Source organism: Lottia gigantea (genome assembly GCF_000327385.1).
Source record: "Lottia gigantea unplaced genomic scaffold LOTGIsca_10, whole genome shotgun sequence".
Lineage (NCBI taxonomy): Eukaryota > Metazoa > Mollusca > Gastropoda > Lottiidae > Lottia > Lottia gigantea.
In genome coordinates, this window is record NW_008706747.1 from 2080204 (window position 1) to 2102872 (window position 22669).

The 22669-nt window shown below is 32.9% G+C and overlaps 1 protein-coding gene across 1 annotated transcript; it reads left to right on the forward strand.

Annotated features, from left to right (window-relative positions):
- Nucleotides 1–8712: 8712 nt before the first annotated feature.
- LOTGIDRAFT_109190 (hypothetical protein) lies at nucleotides 8713–9000 on the forward strand (the record flags this gene model as incomplete). The annotated part of the gene is made up of 1 exon (XM_009046156.1): nucleotides 8713–9000. A coding segment is annotated over one exon (288 nt), but the record flags the coding sequence as incomplete, so codon positions are not given.
- Nucleotides 9001–22669: the final 13669 nt, after the last annotated feature.

Consider the following 22669-nt stretch of genomic DNA (forward strand, 5'->3'; position numbering starts at 1 on the left):
CGTTCACATCCTGTACCACACGAGGCATTGGCATTGCGCCCATAAAACAAAATGTCGCCATTCTGAGAGAACAGTAAAGGAATCCGAAGTTGAAAAGATATCTAATTTCCATTATCCAGCAACAAATATGAATACGCCACGTCAAAGAATTTAAAATGGCGTCAAGGCACAAATTATTGTTGTTAGGTCGCATCTCGCGAGTTCTCGGCGACAAGTAAGCAAACAACAGACAGAAAGTAAATGGCGGATCGAAGAAATGGGTCTATTGGATTAGATATTTCATACTTAATTTTAATCACTGTGGCTGTACTTGATTCAACACCGTCTTTATGGCAGTTATTTGTACGACTATGTTTTTATGATGTTTGGACATAAAATGGCGGATAAAAGCTCGTTAATCTCGCGAGAATGGCAGGTGAATGAGATTTGAAAAGAGTTTTAGAGTGGAATTCATCTCGACAGAGTTTGATTGTGCAAACAGACGATATGATGGCCGCAGATTAAGTGTGGAACTCTCCTGACATAAAGAGAAAATAACTGTACTATTGATGTTTCAAAAGGTCGAGAAAATGGCGGGTGGCTATATATTATTGTTCCGGTTGACAAGGTTCTCTCTTCGCGCCAAAATTAACCATCAATCGCCATATTTGTTTTGTGGAATAGACGGATTGAATTAAGAGTTTGGGGTGGTATTTCTGTCAAAAGCGACTTGTTGAAGATGATGTAGTGTTGTTCTCATCACAAACGAGCTGATAATTGACTTTGACCTTTGACATGAAAGAAATCAAAATGGCGGCCGATGATCAATGTGGATATAATAGCGCGTATTGATACTATAGTCTCGAATTATTAGTCGTAAAGCTTTTCGTCGCCATTGCCACATTTAAACGTTTATTGGACGTCTTTTATCTCTTGTTAGACAAATATTTATCGATATGATTCGACTGTGGGGAAAATATAAATGATTATTGTTAGAAAAATTCTAGGATTATTTTCTTTTGTAGGGTTTAGAACCAATTTTGTCAATGGCCGCCGGTATAGAGTGCTGTGAAATTGGATGAAAACTAATTTCTTATGCAAATTTGCAATTTTTACCCCGTAAGGACGCGTGTTTTCGTGATTCAAAATGTTTATGTGGTCTACATTTTGGTACCCTTTTAGAGTAAGGATTCCCCTTGCGTCTTTCCAGTCGACCCAACTGTAAATGGGTACAGATAATCTTAGAAAACCCGATTTAAAGGGATCAGCTGGTAGAAAAGGATCCTCGAGAACCGATGTACTTTTATAAAAAATAATTTTTCAGTTTTAAGGGGCCTTTGGCATCGGGGAAATCTACAATCATGGGTTTAGAAAGTCCCCTCCCCCCCCCCTCCTTTACTCTACTGCTTCTTATATGAAGAATTTGCCTTCCATACCGATGTCACAGCCGACCACAGACCAAGCAAACAAAATAAATGAAATTGAGTATTTGCCCATACATTAATTAATATCTAGAACTGCCCAAACAACCACCAAATATTCTTAATAGAATAGAGCATTGAAATCGCTTCAATGAATCCCATTACAGCATTGAATCGGGTCGACTTTAGGAATATTGCTACAAAATTGTTCAAGCATTTTTTCCAATAGAATTTCGGCGTCTTAATCAAATTTAGTTAAAAGAAGCCACTCCGTGTTCCATTGTCAATCCGTTTAAAATCAATAAGCGGCAAAGAGTCACAGGTTGTTGTAATAATGGACCAATGAAATGCTCGGATTATCTTTAATCCTTTCCAATTCTTCAGGAACATTGAACATGGAGTCTCAGATTCACATGGACAATGGAACAATTCCTCGGAGACCTGCATCAACAGATTGGAACCATTGTAGCGAACATTGGTTCCTTTTAGCTCGAGACAAAACCTCAATACTTCAGATTCTTAGACTCTCTACCACTAAAAGATTATATAGAATTTCAATTCTACAAATGAAAAGACGAAAATAAACCCAAGACATTTTCTAGTATTGGTATTTCATGGAAAGGGGCTACAAAGAACGACAACTCTGTTTGAAAGATTGTTTGAATACCACAAAAACAAACATTTAACTCTTCTAAATGTTATGGCAAAACAGCAATACGACTTACATCAGGAAATATGGTGGGCGTTAAAGTCATTTCGATGTTCATGAAAATGTGCAACTTGAATACAACAAACACAAATATATTCAGACGGAAAATAAGCATATCTGGGTGCCGCGCGCGAAGTAGATCATGCTTACTCTTTTCAAAACACCTGATGGTACTTCACTTTGGAATCCACTTCTATACAACTTTTACGCTCGCTTTTGTCATACTTTGGACGAGATTTTGATGAACGGAAAAGTTTTGCCTGTAAGGATTTTTATTATCAAGAAGGAAAATAAGAAGGGCATTAGAGCTAGAGCGATATCAATGCCAAAAGTTATGAAACTGTGAGATTTGAATACAATGAATAAAAATCAAATATTGAAGCGGAAAAACAGGCACTGCTGCGTTGAGCACTACGAGCACTGACGCAAAGACTGCATCTGTCTACGACGAGGATATCTTTCGTCGAAGCTGTACATATTCCAAAGAAGTACTGGATGATAGAGGCTAGACATGCGCACCAAAAGTAAAATATGGTGGGCATTAGGCACCCGATAAATTCATAAAAAAATTCCAAACTCAAATTTGAACACAATAAGAGCAATAATAGAATTAATCAATCATACAAAAATTATTAAATTTCTTTCTGTTACCTCCATTTTCTTTTCTTTTTGAATAAAAGGGTGTGATTGCTAGACCATTGTTACATTGTTAATAGCATATTGTGCCCTTACAAGCAGTTGCCATTCTTTGGCAGAAAGTCGATTTTCTTGATCGGCCATCAATGTTCTTGTAAACTAATTATGTCCGAAATTAAATTTTGATCAATTAAGCGGACGGTGTTATTTCGAAAAGGGTTGAGTTATAAACATCACATAAAGTTTTACGACATTTTGCTGAAGAACACGTCAATGTTTGGATACCGTAAAGTAAAGACCTACGTCAACGTCTAACCACCTTACGTCAATGGTTTTTCACCCAACGTAAACGTTTTTTCACCCAACGTCAACGTTTTGCCACTGTCAATTATCATACGAAAAACGTAAGTCAACGTTTTACCACCGTCAACTGTTTTGTGAAAGCACTACATCCACATTTTGCAACCACCATATGATAAACGAAAAGCCTACGTCGGCGTTTGCCAACCACAACTGTTAAACAAATTGCCTACGTCAGCGTTTGCCAACGACAACTGTTATACGATGGAACCAAATCAGCGTTTATCACCCTACTTCAACGTTGCGTCACTGTCAACTCTTATACGAAAGGATGCGTCAACGATTTATCACCGTCTTAAATATGCCTAAAATAAATTCGGACGAAAAGACAAAGCTGCATTACGGGAATTTAAGGGCTTCCAATGAAGAGAAATTGATCTTTTTATTAGCAGAACAAATGCATTCAAAAGCCTTTTCACAGTCGTTGTCTTTTGACGTCACAGGCTGAAAACAGAGCAAACTAAAAAAAACAATAGAAAATCAAATAAAACGGAACGAATGATTTCTATAAGAATAATTTCTTTTATTACAAAAATATTATTGAAAGAAAAATTGAATGAGGGTGAAATAAAAAAACTAAAATAAATATGATTTCACTTTTTAAAAAATGTAATCTTATTGAAATTTGTTCGGTAGCCACCTGTTGAATGAGCGACGACAAAAGAAGTCGATGGTAACAATATGGCGGAACAATAGGCTGGGTATATATTTTGAAGTGTAAAATAGAAAAAGATATGAAAGGAAAGAATAAGATACGTGAATTGATAAAAAGAAATATTTGTAAATAATATAATAAGTGTATTGAAGGAAACGAGAGTAACAGGTGCCCTGTAGCACGACTTCAATACCGTACATTACTAATTAAATTTTCCTTTTTTGAACTCCATTGTACACGTGAACAGAAAACGAAAAAAGCAACAATAAAAATTTTGATTCTAAAATAGTGTTTGATCAAATGAAAGTTAAAATATTATTAAAGGAAAACTCTAAATTCAAATGCATTTTTTGTTTTTTGCTATTTCAAAAACTGCTAAAAATATCGACGGACTTTAGCGATAATTACGTAACGTTTTAGTGGAATTGCAGGAATCACAGACATCTGACTAAAATTTGGAACGGTGCAAATTGATAATATTTGTGTCCCCTATACACAGAAAAAGTTAAGAAAACCTTTTTACAAGCCCTTTAATGATGCGCCAATGAAAAACTGATGGGCTCTTGCTGGTGCCCCGGGATTGGCTCCGATGGCATTTGCCCCCTTCCCCTTACCCCACTAAAAAATCGTTTGTGTCCCCGATTTTAATTCTAACAATTTTGCCACAAGATAAGTGTCAGAATACAATACCAAAAAATTCTCGATCCATGGAAGGTTTGTGCCCTTAGCGCTCCACAGAACTGCCACAAGTTAACTCTTATCCTCGCCAGATGCTCCCAACCTTCCACTGACTAAGTAAGTTCGCTCCCCTATTTCAACCTCCAATCTTAGTAGGCTTGTTCCACCTCTGGCGCTCTTATTAAGCTAAGTTCGGTAGCTGTCCAGTTGAAATGAAATCTAAGAATTTTTAACGAAGATCAATAGCTTAATAAAGAGCTAGAAATATAAAATATGCTTCTGTTACAATTCTTATAAACAGGTCTATTGATCAGGGTTACTAGGAACATTTTTTTCTCCAGGGGTGTATTCGAACGGAGCCCGGAGACTCGAGTCACTGGAGTCACAAACGAACTATAATATTTTCTAGAGCTGAGACTCGTGTGACGTAATATTTGACCTAGTTAGAAGCTCGAGTTCGACACTTACTATTTGTAGAGTCAAACACGAGTTAACATGGTAGCATGGAATGTCTATATATGGTCAAAAGTCCCGCCATATTGCCTTAACTCGATCAAATTCGATTGCGAACCTCACTCGACATGCACACTGAAGATAATTACGTCATTTCTCCATCAACTCTAGCTCGACCACAGAGGTTCAATCGAAGTCACCCCAGAATGTAGAACCCCCCGCCTTAAACTACAGCGACGTCAACGTTGGCTGATAAGAATGCACTTTTACGTCGACAATGGGCAACAAATTCGAAAGCCCGACAGACCTTATAGTTCCCTGTATGGCTGTATATCGCCATTTTATTTCTTCTCGAGCCATCTGCGGCAACCAATTCACACAGGACGTAAAACTCCATTCCCATTGTATTCATTAAGTAAAAACTAAAACTCCATTGCAAGCACAACGTAAACCTTCGTGTCGAACTAGCTTGGAAAAGGGCATTGGGTAAAAACTAATTTAAACACCATAATAAAGCTAGATACCCTCAATATTTCTGCCCACCCACCCCTCCCCGTCTCCTCTTCTCTCCCACACTCCGCCAAGAACAATAGGACGTAAAACTCCATTCCCACCCAGTCGGGAGAAGGCAATGGGTAGAAACTGATTAAAACACCATAAGTTATTTCATAATAAAGCAAGGTGACAGATGACAAGAAGAAATAATAGGCTTTGATTAATAAATATAACAACATATTGAACTGTTATTTTCTATCAATAACTCCCTTTGTTATTCTTAATATAAACAACTTTCGTTCATATTTTAAAGGAGCTTACCCCGTTGATTTAAAGGAGTTTCCTGAACTTTTTGCATGGATCGGGAATATACCCTCTTTCAATTGTAAGCTATTCTACATTAACATTGGTAGCACATATTTTTTTTGGATTTACGGAAGTTTGTTAATGCAACGATTTGATTGGATTGTACATTAGCGATTACAGCCAATCAGAGTCCTCGACAGAGTAGTGTAAACAATATAACTGAAGGCTCTGATAAGCTGTATTCGCTCCATTGCTCAAACGGAATTCTAACGTGAAATAGGGGGCATGTTCCCTTTAAAGCATGTAGACCTTTCGTATATTGACACTTTTTCTTGTTATACTCAATACGTTTATTACAACTGAAATTGCATTGAAATTCAAGTGCTCATTCTGAAGTCAAATTGAAATCGAAAAAAAGGTATTTGTGGTATGTTCCCTTTAAAGCATGTAGACCTATGGTATATTGACACTTTTTCTTGTTATACTCAATACGTTTATTACAACTGATCAATTGTTTGTTTTGTTGTGATTTTATTAGATTATTTGGATATTGATTGTTTTTGACAAGTTTTTCCTATGTTTATTGCAATCCCATTGAATTTCTATTGTCATGTGCCTCTGCTATTTTTTATTGTCCATAAACAATGTGGAGTCAATTGGAAAATATGCATGCGTGGCCATTATAAATTATACTTGATATGAAGTTTTACGTCATTCTGTTTCTTCCTTCTTGAAAAGTTGGTTCCACCTTATTGAGCTAATGAAATGAAATATAGCTTTATAGTCTATTGTTCTGTATCTTATTGGACTAATGAAATGAGATGAAATTTTTTGTCCTACTGTTCAGTATCTTATTGGACTAATGAAATTAAATAGAGTTTTATATTCTACTATTCTGTATCTTATTGGACTAATAAAATGAAATAGAGTTTTATATTCTACTGTTCTGCACCTTTTTGGGCTTATGAACTTGAGTGGAGTTTTACGTTATAATTTTCTGTAATCTGTACCAACTGCTCCCTCCCTGTATGCATCTAAAAAAATCCAATAATTGAGGTTTGTGGTTGCCATTTGACAAAAACAGTTTGTGGCTTTCCTTGTTTCAATTTAGATTGTGGTCACACCCTTTCAAATTCATTTCCCTTCCCCTGGTCAAAAATTCATTTCCCTTCCCCTGGTCAAAAATTCATTTTCTTTTTCCGAAACTTGTATTCATCAAATTGATTTGAAAAAAGTCAAGTCCGGCGTTTGTTTGAAGGAATGAATGAATGTTACAGTTACTGTACACTGTAAAATATAATTGTAAAAATTTGCACTTGTCCCTACACTGTTAATTGCAAGTGTTAAATATCCGGATATTTAAATGCTTAAATATGAAACAAATTATAAGGTAAAATAATGATTTTCTGACGCACTGTAAAAAATGACTGTAAATTCTGCACTCTGTAAAACGCAATTGCTAACTGTCTGTTTTGCTAGTACTTAAACAGGCTAATTATGTCAAGACAGAGGTTTTCCAGCACTTTTCTTTCTTTATTACCCCTTAAAATATCCTTGATTGATTGCCTTACCTTCTTCCTTTATAGATTTTTACTATTACCACCCACTCCTCTTTCCCCCTCCACCTAGGAATCCTTACTATTTCTCCTACAATCGTTTTACTACCTACCGCCTTATGACTCCAAAAAACTTCATAATTACCTCGATGGTTGAAAACACTCATGCTGGGAGCAAACGAGCGTATTTTTGGGTTTTTTTTTTTTTTGTTTTTTGCCTTTTTAAGTCGATTTAAATCGTCAATTTTTCCTGATACACTGTAAAAATTAATGTTTAAGTTGAACAACTACACTGTAAGAAAGTATTCGGGAATTTTGCCCATTTACCTACTGTTTGCTGCATACGTCAAGAACCGGGAGTCAAGAACTGTTGAAATGGGACTGAAAATTTCCTTTCAAAAATTACAATTTACATCTCTTGTAAAATACTATAAATGAAAAAAAAAATGGTTAGCAAATCGTTGCAAAATTTTTAAAAAATCCTCGTAGATCCAGACATGTGATATGAAAAAGATGTTAATTTAGAAAATGACAATATCAAAAATGGAACTAAATCCGAAAGAAGCGACTCGAACAGTTGGTAAAGAAATTCAAATAAAAATTCCAGCAGAGAAAAATCATCTCCTTTGAGACTTTCAGTGGCTATAAACTTTCCTTTTACCCGTCATGAACGATGCCTTTCAAATGCCCAAAATCAAATATCAGTTCCTTAATTCCTTATGTCAATCCACACGCGCATATAATCGGGGTATTAGTTCTAGTAATCGAAGACACGTGTTTTCCACGCCTTACTAGGCGGAGTCTACATCAATGATTGACGTGTATAAAATTGCCTCAAGTGTGACGAATATCACTGTACAGTTTCCTATCGAGTCATTAGAAATCTAAAGTAGATTTATTAGCGCAGTTATTCTCTATTATTTGCCTTGTGAAACATCGACATACAACAGACTGTGTTTAACACACTCAATGGCCATTAGGATTACATGTAGGCGGGGCTTGTAATAGCTTCACGAGCGACTGACAACCAATTAACGACCACTTGTACTTTGATTGACGTATGAAAAGTGTGATATGGTTATCCCACGGCAAGATAAGATTCTATTGACAATAGTGTGAAGTGAAAACGTTTGTTGTGCGATTGGCTTGTTCTAAACATATTAGAGAAGTTAGAAATGTATTAGTATTAACGTGAACTTTGTCAAGTTGTCATTTCGCGTTAGTTTCAACACCCGAACACAATAACGAGACGAGCACGAGACTTGACAAATAGCAGACGAACAAAATCAAATACGTTCGAGTTGACAACTTTGTGGTTTACTGTTTAGTCATTTTTGTGGATAATTTTTTGAACAATTTTTGGAGTGATTTTGTTAATTTTTCAAAATGGATTTAACTATGCCAGCTTCGGATGGAGCGACCTCGCCTCTGAATTTCAAAGGAGATACAAGGAGTTTGTCACCGATGTCGAAATCGGAGAGTGTTTCACCCGGAGTGAGAGACGACCATGTCAAACGACCAATGAATGCTTTTATGGTTTGGTCCCGAGGACAGAGACGAAAAATGGCTCAAGAAAATCCTAAAATGCATAATTCGGAGATCAGCAAACGATTAGGAGCCGACTGGAAACTTTTAACCGAGGAAGAAAAACGACCATTTATTGACGAAGCCAAACGTTTGAGAGCTTTACATCTGAAGGAGCATCCTGACTACAAATACCGACCTCGACGAAAACCAAAATCTTTGTTACGAAAGGACAAATATGCCTTCCCTATCCCGTTTGTACCCGGGATGGGCATGGGTATGGGCATGGGTATGGGATTAAACGGGATGAACGCATCAGCTCTCAGCAGCATGGCTCACAACTTTGCCTCTTTGGCCGGACACTCATCAGATTCCCTACACGGATCAAGTTTGAGTTCTCTCAGTGATAAAGCCAGATCATTCTTACCACCGACGTCTCTTTCCAACCACATGTACCCTTTCCTTGATCCTACGACCAGTAAATTGGACTCGAGTCCCCTCAGCAGCCTCCGGCAACACCAAGAACTCTCAGGTAACCCACTGTACTCCCCGTATCTTAACCACCACAGTTCTTCCTTGAGTAACCTACCACCCGCAGCACACAGTCATCCTGGGCTCCCCGGACAGTATTTGGTACCGTGCTGTCCCCCAAGTTACATGCCATCAACGCAGGATGTTCACCGACCTGTGGCCTATCTGCTGGTCAAACCGGAGGATCATTACCGTCATCCCACTGTTATATAAACATGTCTACTTAATAGTGACTTAAATCTCAAGCCCTCGACTTGTCGTACGGGAGTCAAGGACGCAATCCGATCTCAGAAGACAGTGCTGGTCCAAGAGAAATTTTGGAGGTGCTAGATTTTCCGGAACAAAGCTTTCTACTACTACGTTTCTTACAACGGACGTCTTCAAAAAATGGATTGTTGAAAATTTGTAGTGCTGAATTGTCGAAGCTGTGTACAAATTAAGTGCTAACAAAAAATACGGAAGTATGTTTTGTGAGTAAATTAAAATTTAACACTGGCAATTGACCATGAAACGAATATATAAATAATCAAATATTGTTTTAGTTTTTAAAACGAGATAGACTTCTATGGGATTTTATTATTTCGTATCATATTGTTGCAATTTGAAAGAAAACAATGACGAGAATTTTTTGTGTATCCTGTGAGTATGTACTTGTTTTAAAGTCTGTTGGTGTTTTTGATGTATTGATGATATATTTACAAAAAAAAATATGGCGTTTTAGTCTTTAGCATTAGGGAATGAGGCTCAAAATTTTACGAAATTTGTTTTGGACAAATTAAATTATTGGTAGTGTGTGCTTTTGGTTGCATTTTTGAAATTCTTTTGCTTAGAATTGAAATTATTTTGGCAATCTTACGTGATTACGTTTTAAATATTTAAGGGGCAACGTTATGCAAACGATTTTTAAAGTCCCTACAGAGCTATAAAGAAACATTTGAGTGACATCCCCTAATTAGTTAGAAATAGTGCAATTTACGCCATAATTAGAACATTTAGTAACAAAATCAATGTATTAATGAACGTATTTTGGCGTGTATGGTTGTAAATCTTGATTGAATTAATCATTGAACGCAAACGTCGATATTCTCGTCTGCTATCACCGCCATGTTTGTGTTTACTAATATTTACTACTTTTAAATATTTCGACACGAAAGATTAACAAATTTATGTTTATCTTTTGTATTTATTTCATTCTTTTGAAATCTACTGAATAATACGAAACGAAGTGTCATTTTTCTTTTTTTTTCTTTTTTCAAAGATATTTCAATGTCATCGCTTTTGAATTTGCTTTTCATTCAAATATTTTCATTAAGATATTAGAAAATTTGTTAAAATTTTGACTCGAACAATAAGACTTAATGTATGGACTTATCTCAATTAATTTTCCTTTTTGTTTTATTTTTCATTCAGATATTTGAAAATTTGTTAAGATTTTGACTCGAACAATAAGATTTAATGCATGGATTTATCTCAATTAATTTTTTCTTTTCTGTTTAATTTTCATTCAGAACTTTTCATGAGTCCATAAAAAAATGTGTGAGCATTCTGCATTCAATTCATTACTTTAAGCAAATCAAAGCCATTGTATTTCCGATTTTTTCATGCAATTTGAAAGAGAATAAGTAATGAAAGATTGCAATCGCTTTTATAGAGAGTTACTTTAAATGAAAATCAACAATAGGGTTTCTTTTGTTTGTTTGAGTGCATTTGAATAATTCAGAAACCATGAAAAGAAATAGCAATTTTGAATACAAAAGAATGCAAAAAACGTTTCTTTCAGAAGTCGTTTGCATATGAATTCGCGCTGAATTATTAATCCATGGAAAACAGGTTGAATAAAATTCACAAATTTATTTCAAAGGAAACGAATTAATTTTTAATGTTTATATTCTTTTTCTTTTGTGCCGAATTTTCAAATATTTACTCTCTGTTCGGGTTGTTCTTCTTTCCACCCTCAAGAATCTGAAGTTGACTAACTCAATCGTAGTGGCATCAGGTGTCCTGAAGAGGATCCTTGGAGCTACTTGTTTCTTATATAACCTAGTGTAATGTATTTTAACCAAATTCAAATGTTTCTTTTTTTTCTGTCACGAAAGAATTCTTGAAAAATTTGAATGACCTTTGAAAAATGTGAAAAGATCTTACGAAATTGATTTAATCTTTAAAAATCATTAAATTTGTCTCAAAATATGACATAATAGCTTGTAAATTTTTAGAAGTATGTCTCGTGACTGCCTCGTGCCGTAGTTTATCATCTTTAGAAAAAAAAAATGTCTCGTTATACGAAATTGTGTTATTTTGTTAAAAAAAATGTTTATTTGATTTCGCCCAAGGTGGAATTCTAATTAGTGCTAATGTTAGATTTTATTATATTATTATTAGTTATTATATAAAAACATTTCTAATTCTTTTCCTTTTTCTTTTCTTTTTATTGAATGACCTTTTCATTTCTATTTTATTTCCAAATTGGATTTGACAATTATGCATTTTCTGATCTATTGTATTTTCATTTATTAGTGAATTTGGAATTTGAAAAATCGTTCATTTCTGAATTTGTATTGGATTTGACAGTTGTCAAATTTTAAAGTTTTAGCTTTTCCACTCATTTCGAAGTGAATTTGACACTTGTTCTATATCTATTTTGTATTGGACCTGGCCATAGTTATTTGGATTTCCATTTTATTCCCAAATCGGATTTGACAATTGTGTGTCTATTGTATTTTCATTTATTAGTGAATTTGACTATTGATGAATTTGGATTTCGCCATTGTCAATTTGTTAAGTTTTAAATTTTCCATTGGAGTTGACCATTGTCAATTAAGCTATTGTATTTCAATTCATTTCAATACAGGTTTAATAATTTTGTACTTTTCCAATTATTCCAGAATAGGAATTTGGCAATTAATCTTTTCCAAGCATTTGCTTTCTCTTAGCTTTTATATTTATATTTATTTCAAAATTAGACTTGATAAACTGTTTTGTTTTCCAAGAATTTGGATTTTCCTTTCATTTCTAAATTGTTCGAGAAAAAATGAGAAATTGGTTTCATTGGATTTGACAACAACTCGGAATTTTCAATTTTTGAGAAAATGAATTTGACAATTGTCAATATCGAAGCATTTGTATTTCCATTTACTACGCATTTTGCTTAATTACAAAAATTGGTTTTGACAATGACTAATTTTCAATTTGTTCTTTGAATTATCGGCTGGTGCCATGGGTTCGAATCTCGCTTTAGAAATGTTTTGGTACCACGGTCAGTATCGACTTTCAAGCCTCATCACAAGTTATTTGATTATTGAATTGAATAGATATATCTATCTATCCGTTGAATAGGGATAATTTCTAAATAGATATAGATAAAAGAAAAACAAATGAATTCAACTGAATACTATAATGAATTAATGAAATGAAATGGAGTTTTACGTCCTACTTTTCTATACAATGAATAGATTAATCGGATGAACAAAAACGTTGAATTAAAAATTTATCTAAAATGTAAATTTTTATTTCCAATCTTATCTGAATTGAATGGAAATTTTCATTGAAACTTTTAATCTAAATCACGCTTGATATAAACGCTAATGAATGGAAATTTTGAGCTCGATTTAAGCTTTGGTTTGTTTACTAAATGATATTTGTGTTTGAAAAAAAAAAACTTCATTTTTAATGAAGTTCATTTAAGCTTTGTTTTGTTAGTTATTGAGCTCTACAAATCTATATTTATTTAAAAATAATATTCCGTTCTATAAAAGCTGAATTCAATATTTGTTTTGAATATTTAAATTTTATGAGAACGGAAGCTTTATTTGAGCTTTTCTTTAGAATCGTTTTTAGTTATTTAATACAATTGGAATTGTAATCAAAGCTTAATTAAAACTTTGAGCTAAAAATTGTCTTCAAAATCTAATAAGCACATTTCATATTCTTGAAGACAAACTTAATTTGAATAAAGCCCACTTGAAATCAGCTTAATTTTTTTTATGATATGATATACGATCTTAATGTATTATTTGTTTAAATGAGTTCAGAAAATGTTCACAGAGTAGGATGTAAAACTCCAAATGATAATGGTTCACTTATAGAAATATGTTTTGAGAAATGAATGGAAATACTAAGATAAATTTAGAACATAGATATGAAATTACAACCGAGAGTTCGAAACTTTATTCGAAATTTATTATTATTACGGAATGATGTATTCTTTAAATAAATGCTCATTTCTAGCTCCTTATTTGGAGAGCTGAAAATTCAAATTATATTTCGAAATGTCTGATTATTATGCTATTCAAATCCTCTAATATTTTCCTTTTTTTAAAAATTTCATTTCTTTTATGTTTAATTTTTGATGTTTTTCTCAAGAAATCCATTTTCCAGAAACCATATATTGTAAACTTGTCTAATGTCAATGTACTTGTTAAGTTTTTATGAAATTTTATGAAAATTAAAAAAATTCTTAACGTCATATTTTCGTTTTATGTTTTTATTTTTTTTGGAATGGAGAAATTCCAAAATTTTGAACCACTGACTCGTTACATGCATCGAGGGGCTGAATATTTAATATGTTGTTCTTTGGAAGAACGAAATTCCACAGCATTGTAAAAAATTTTCCGTCTATTTTATTGCTCCAAGAATGATGTCGGATTTTAACTGATTATGGGAGTGGTGACGTCATTATCAGCGAATTTCACGATTCCTGCCAATCACCCGTTCCACACAAATGATCTATTAATTGTGCTTTTTGGACTTAAGAACCAAACAAGGAAATTTGGGCTATTTCTATCGGCACTATCTAATAGAAAGTCTGACAAATTCCTGTCAGTTCCATTGCATGAAATTGCGATTTTGCAGAATAAACGGTTTTCTGTGGTCATAATGATGTCTATATCTAAAGGGATATTAATTTTTCGTCAGATGTCTGTCGATTCTATAATTATAGAAATGCTTAACAGTATATGACGTCACTATTGAAAAAAAAAGCCCATGAAAGTTTAGCTTTCAGTGGAATGACACGAACAACAGACATCTGATTGAAAATTATACTGGTGCAAATCGATGCTATCAGTGTTCCCTATACACACATATATTTTTTTTATAAACCTCTGTACAATCCCTTTAACAGAAAAATCAACAAATGCCTCACAGATCTATATAGGTTCTATTTTGTTATGCTGAGATGCACAGATAAATAAACAGCTCTGTTAATGAAAATAAACAGGGGTAATGAAGACGTCTCATCTGTATAGCAGAAGAATGGCAGACGATATAAATAATAAACACAATGCAAATAGATACACTCTTTTTGAAAAACCCACATCGTCACAATGGTTAAGGTATTACAAACTCTGTCTTATACCTTGACTACAATTTGATTTTATTAGATTGTACGTTCTGTGATTGTAGAGCCCTCGACAGAACGTCTGTAAATAATAAGCCATGATACCTGGCATTGTGAATATCAAACCCCAACTACGTAATGAAACTCTATTGGGTATTGGGTATTCCATTCTTCATTATGGTCTTATACCTTGACTCCTATAACCATTTTTTTTGTATCACAGCATGTCACAATTTGGTTGGATTGTACGCCATCGAATACAACCAATCAGAACCCTTTACATAAATACTGTTAACATTATGGCTGGCGTACAATCCAATCAAATCGCTGCCTTTTCAAACTTCCATGACACTCGAATAGTGGCTATTGTCGTTAAGGTTTAAGACGAAGTTCGTGTGAAGATTTACCCGTCATTGCTATTGAGTTCCATTGCATACCTTGATTTACAAAAAGTATTTCTAGACGATTACATCCCTTTAACACTAATAAGCGAAATATAGACTCCATTTTAAGATATCAACTCCAGAGTTATCAAGTCTATCTTTTAGAAATAGGTCTTCATATAATTTTTTAACTTCATTGAATACATTTGAAGGTAAACAGGAAAAACTCGGAACACTTTTCAACAATTACTTTAGCTTTGCATAGATGAACAATACATTTTCAGTTCAGCCATACAATGAATTAAAGGGTGTAAAAGATTCGAACTCTGTCACCTTTCAAAATAGTTCTAATCTTTACCATTGATCGACGATTATGCTTTCATTTATATTTCATATTTTCATGCTTCGCCTACACATTTGATAAAACCCACAAATTGGCTATTCCAAAGTTTTGTGGGCGTCATCTTCGAACTTCCAGGTATGCAAATTACTATTAAAGAACTCTTTGACCCTAACTGTTACCTATATCCATATTAAGGGGCTCTGCACATATTTTCATTGCATTGTTGCCTGATTTCCCGACGGATAAATTATTAAGGGATTTTTGACGTCATCAAATGAACGATATAATAGGCCAACTAGAGTTTTTCAAAACGTTCTTCTTTTTCAAAAGTGGGCTCAAAACTGAATTTTGTATCACTCATTTCACAAATTTTTGAATTAAATTTTCATTGCATGCTTCTTATCTTCGAGTTAATAGAAATACAAGGTTTGGAAATTTTACACTTGACAAATCTCTACAAGAAATTTCCTTTCAAAATTACTTTGTGTTGAAAATTCCCCTCTGCAAAATCATATTGAAATAATGATTTTTCCAGTTTTAACATTTTCATCAACTCTCAGCCAATCTAAGACTCTCAATTGTATTTTGGAGTTGAAATTTCAGTTTATGCAGAAATAATTGGTGAACTGCGATTCTGTAGACATAGTGAACAGACGGTAACATACGACCAATCAGAGCATTTTACCGTTAGCTTTAGATATATTTCAATATTTCAAAATACACCCTGAAAATTGGTGCACACCTCCACTTTAAAATTACGTTAAATTTACTAACACTTTTAAATTTCATTCACAAAATTCATTCACAAAAAGTTTACCACTTACTACAAGCTATTATCAGTAATTTCAGCAGATTTTTTTTAAACGAAAAGACATAAAATTAAACGATATCATCTTCTGTGTACAATGGGATAAAGATTGAAAAGATGGAATACACTCACTAATCCATTATAGCAAATTTACTTCAAAATGGTTTCCCCCACTTTTTAGCAATTTTACTTCAAAATGGATTCCCATCAATATTACCACGCATTGTTCCATTAAGAATACTTCAAACTGGGAACTTTGCTCTATTCTCCATATACATGTATGTCTGTTCTATATATAACATAAAATCTTACAATGACGAATCGTCTTTTTAACTTTTAAACGCAGGTAATTCTGGACATACATGGATTTGAAGGCCCAAAGTTCGATGGGGATCTGTGAACACTATTATTGATTAGCTTAGCTAAACAATTCCAGTTTCTGAGATTAAGGTAAGCTCACAGGAGTAATGAATTATATTTTTTGACAGACAAACCCAACGTCGGGTTCCCACTCTAAAACGTGAAACAGAATTTTTTTAATTGTTAAGACAAACGATTTGATAACCACGAACGCATAAAATGAAAGAAAAATGGGAAGTCCATCTTTAAAATCAAGTATTGACTCACAGATGGTTAACGTTGTGGTTCACTAAATTAAAGTTAAGTGCTTTTCAAATTAACTCTTATTATCATTAAGTTATCGTAATCTGTCTTGAAAGTGATATACTAACTTGAATACATGTATATAAGTAAATACAAACAGCTCAATGGTTATAAGATATAGCCTTGTAGGCGTGTATCTTTCGCGTTTTACGTCCAAATCGTAATTATTTTAAGAACATAGTCAAGTGAGATTGTTACAAAAGTACAGATTTTTTTTTCGATTACAGGCATAGCTCATATGTATTGCCTTATTGAACTAATGAAATGAAATTTTATATCCTACTGTTCTGTACCTTATTGGGCTAATCAAAATGAAATTGAGTTTTATATCCTACTGTTCTGTATCTTATTGGACTAATGAAATGAAATAGAGTTTTATATCCTACTGTTCTGTATCTTATTGGACTAATGAAATGAAATGGAGTTTTATATTCTACTGTCTGTATCTTATTGGACTAAGGAAATGAAATGGAGTTTTATATCCTACTGTCTGTATCTTATTGGACTAAGGAAATGAAATAGAGTTTTATATTCTACTGTCTGTATCTTATTGGACTAATGAAATGAAATGGAGTTTTATATTCTACTGTTCTGTATCTTATTGAACTAATGAAATGAAATGGAGTTTTATATCCTACTGTTCTGTATCTTATTGGACTAATGAAATGAAATGGAGTTTTATATCCTACTGTTCTGTATCTTATTGGACTAATGAAATGAAATGGAGTTTTATATCCTACTGTTCTGTATCTTATTGGACTAATGAAATGAAATGGAGTTTTATATCCTACTGTTCTGTATCTTATTGGACTAATGAAATGAAATGGAGTTTTATATCCTACTGTTCTGTATCTTATTGGACTAATGAAATGAAATAGAGTTTTATATCCTACTGTTCTGTATCTTATTGAACTAATGAAATGAAATGGAGTTTTATATCCTACTGTTCTGTATCTTATTGGACTAATGAAATGAAATGGAGTTTTATATCCTACTGTTCTGTATCTTATTGGACTAATGAAATGAAATGTAGTTTTATATCCTACTGTTCTGTATCTTATTGGACTAATGAAATGAAATGGAGTTTTATATCCTACTGTTTTATATCTTATTGGACTAAGGAAATGAAATGGAGTTTTATATCCCACTGTTCTGTACCTTATTGGACTAATGAAATGAAATAGAGTTTTATATCCTACTGTTTTATATCTTATTGGACTAATGAAATGAAATAGAGTTTTATATCCTACTGTTGTGTATCTTATTGGACTAATGAAATGAAATGGAGTTTTATATCCTACTGTTGTGTATCTTATTGGACTAATGAAATGAAATGGAGTTTTATATCCTACTGTTCTGTTTCTTATTGGACTAATGAAATGAAATGGAGTTTATCAACCTCATATTCGGTATCTTATTGGACATGAAAGCTTTACACCCGTCTGTTATGCATCTGTCCAGCATATTTCATCATCATTTGGCAAAATCCAAGTGAACATGATGTTAAAAAGAATGTAAGATCGTGAATAACAAGTGTACTAATACACATAAAGAAACCCACGGTACGAAAAATCAAGCATCTTAAGCAGATTGCAATTTTCAACAAAAATCTAAATTGCTGCGAACATGTACCAAATAACACGAAAAGTTTAAATTCTTTCAAAATTAGATCAACAAATAATATAACTAAATAAATGTGCATTTACCAATTAACCATTCAATTATTCACAAATATAACATTACCTTTTTAACCCTTTAGACGTGCGATAAAAATCAAATTAAACCAATCAAAGGGAAATCCGGTGTATATAATGGCTCTTATAAGGTTAAAATTTCAAGATAATTTAAAGTTTGACAAAAGCATTGGTAATCAACGCAAATCATCGCTTATATCAACGAATACAGTAGACTTATCGCTTAGATCGCTCAGAAATCAAGCGAAAAGACTTTTATTTTCATTTTCATTTTGAAAACGAAAACGATAAACGTATTGTGTAAATTATTTTGAATTGCATTGAAGCGGATGAGCAGCTGATAGCATATTGTCGATTGAAATGAACTTGAGTTTTACACCCCACAACAGTTTCTGTACTCGTTATAAGTACTATATTATCTGAAGAATTTGGGCTGTTAAAATGAAATTAAATAGAATGCAATTTGCATTGCGTCATAATTTTCTTCAGTTTATTGGAATAATATTCATTAGTAGAGTCTTACACTCTACTGTTCTGTATCTTATTGAACTAATGAAATTAAATAGAGTTTTATATCATACTGTTCTGTATCTTATTGGACTAATGAAATTAAATAGAGTTTTATATCATACTGTTCTGTATCTTATTGGACTAATGAAATGAAATAGAGTTTTATATCATACTATTCTGTATCTTATTAGACTAATGAAATGAAATGGAGTTTTATATCCTACTGTTCTGTATCTTATTGGACTAATGAAATGAAATGGAGTTTTATATCCTACTGTTCTGTATCTTATTAGACTAATGAAATGAAATATAGTTTTATATCCTACTGTTCTGTATCTTATTAGACTAATGAAATGAAATAGAGTTTTATATCCCACTGTTCTGTACCTTATTAGACTAGTGAAATGAAATAGAGTTTTACATCCTACTGTTCTATATCTTATTAGACTAATGAAATGAAATAGAGTTTTATATCCTACCGTTCTGTATCTTATGGGACTAATGAAATGAAATGGAATTTTATATCCTACTGTTCTGTATCTTATGGGACTAATGAAATGAAATGGAATTTTATATCCTACTGTTCTGTACCTTATTAGACTAGTGAAATGAAATGGAATTTTATATCCTACTGTTCTGTATCTTATGGGACTATTGAAATGAAATGGAATTTTATATCCTACTGTTCTGTATCTTATTAGACTAATGAAATGAAATAGAGTTTTATATCCTACTATTCTGTATCTTATTGGACTAATGAAATGAAATGGAATTTTATATCCTACTGTTCTGTATCTTATTGGACTAATGAAATGAAATGGGGATTTATATCCTACTGTTCTGTATCTTATTGGACTAATGAAATGAAATGGAGTTTTACATCCTACTTTACAGGGATATATATGGTGTTTTTCTTCCCCCGACCTGGACACTTTTGGGACTTTCTTCCCTATACAGTAGTAATGCAATGAAATGGAGCTTTACGCCTACAGATTCTATTGCCAAAACATTATCAAATATCAAACATCAAAGCATCATGAAAGTGAAGAAAAAAACAAAAAGATTTTTTCGACGATTAACATGGTTGAGCTCCTATAAATGCAACTAAAAACAGAGATAGCAACTCCGATAATTTATGAATACAATATTTATAAAATCTGAATAAAGCATCATTTTAATAATTCAGAGCCAATATGAATAGTAAATCTATTAGAAAATGCATTGAAACAATTTCAAACAAATCCGATACAATGACGTTTTCATATTCCTTTTGAACGCCTAGAATCGTTCCGGAACAGTAAACGAATGCATTTTATTCTGCAGCGTTTCCATTATAGCATGAATGAGCATAAAAGGCGTGTTCAAAGCCTTAACTTCAAACTAATCAGATAAAATTGTTACTGTTACAAAATGAACAAAGCTTTGTTTTTCCAGTGCTTTTGAGCTTTGTGTGCGTGCATGCAGCATAAATGCACACAAAAATTTGAGCTAATGACTTGAAATGGAGCTTTATATCCTACTGTTCTGCATCTCATTAAGTATTTTTTTGAAAATCGGTCAATGTCGTATTGTAATGTTAAGATGACTTTAGTTAAATTTGTTCTCGAATAGATAAGTCTTAATATATTATAACTAAACAGCACATGACTGGTAAATCGAGTCATAAATCGTGACAGAGATTTTATTTGATTACAAACTAATCTATGACAGTTTTTCATTATGAGAAGCGTACGGGAAAAGGAGCTCTATTCAAATCCGAATGAAAAAGGCTAGTCATTTTAACATTTACTCGAATTGTATCGACTTTTTACCTATCGTTTGTACAATATCGGGTGATTTATTTTTTCCGTCATTTTCATAGCAAAACGTAAGTGACCGCTTTATGAAAAGTGTTACAGGGTGCTAAAATAAAGATTTAAAAATTTAGTCGGCAGTGTCCCTTTAACGACATTATCAAACATGTAATAATGCAAATAGACTCAAGACGCTACAAGAGCCATATAAATCAGACCTCTTCTATGTTATAATAAAACTTTAGTAGTTTCAAGTACTCAACAAAATAAGCCCCTTTATATTGCATATATATCGCATTGTTTCAACTTGTTATAGTCTTTATCTTTTAAGTGGCCCTCAAAAATTATATACAGCGCTAATTGACCTCTGAGGTCACGTGATTTATAGCTTATGATATCATAAGTGATTATTTGAATTTGCACAAGTTTTAAATTTTATGCAAAGGGCTTTGATATTTTTAGGGAAATTTTAAAGCACACGTGGTCTAATTGTTTCTTAAGTGACCATGACCTTTAATGACCTATGAGGTCACGTGGTTTATGTTTTAAGTATCAGAAGATATTTTTGTAATACCACTCATTTAGAACGAATTCTTTATAAAAAATTGTTAATATTATTGATATCTTATTAGATCTCAAAGGCCTTAGTTTCTGATAATTTCTTTTTTTATACGACCTTGACCTTAATTGACCTATTAGGTCACGTGGTAAGTAGTGTTCGCACACCATGATGATCTGACTTTGCACAATTTGAAAAAGTGTTTATGATTTACAAACAAACAGATATCAAACGAATAATGGGAATGGAGTACATAGAAGGTATGTCTCTGATACACATTCAAAGGTTAGGATTCCTTTTGTAAATGCCTTGAAGCAATAAGCAAAGTAGCAAAAACAAAAATCGCCATTTTGAAAAGTACAGTAAAGATGACCCATAAATTTTTACCTAAACGATATCTATTTTTGGTGAGGTTAAATTGCAGCTAAAAATAGCACATCTTAATCGCATTAACCGTGTGTTAAGTCGACGACAAAATGCCGCCAAAAACCAATTTCTGCCCCGGATACACGTATTTCAGCTTTCAAAAGTATCGAAATTTCAAAAAATCACAAAACGAAAGTAGATTTAACAAATGTACGAACGTTGAATCTTTTCAACAAATTTTGACAATCGTTTTGTCTTTTGGTTTAAAGTTGAAAAATAAACAAAAAGCGAAGATAAAAGCCAACCAATACAAATAATTAAAATTCAAGTTTTTCACGGTTTCTTAAAAGTTAAAGAATCATTTAAACGAAACGCAAATATAAAGTAAGTCTTTAAACGTCGATTTTTAAAAATTAATTTCTTTGCGTTTCGGTTTAGTATTACATTCTATATTTTTCAATGTTTTGAAGCCGTGTTGGCAGACATGTGTAGCTACTATAGTCAGTCAATAGCTAATTCATTTGATCGTCTGTTTTTTAGATAAAACTGGCACGTTTTTATGTTTCCTGAAAAATGATTTTGTAAACGTTTTGACCGACTGTTTCTCGCTCTTTAGAACATTTTAAATTACTGTTATTGTAAATAAAGATATACTAGACCTAAATAAAAAAAATAGCTATGTGGTCTCGGAAGGGATACGAATTGATAATTCCATAGTCGCAGAATGGCATCAGGTGTTGTAGAAAAGTGAACATCGCCAGCGACACCTGCCATGTGATTTTAGTTATTAAGTTCCAACTAAGCCATTTAAATGAAATGAAACTAAATGGTGTTTTACGTATATTGATAAAGCTAGAATTATATATATTTTTTTGAAGGTAGAAACGAACAGGGCGTATATCATACAAT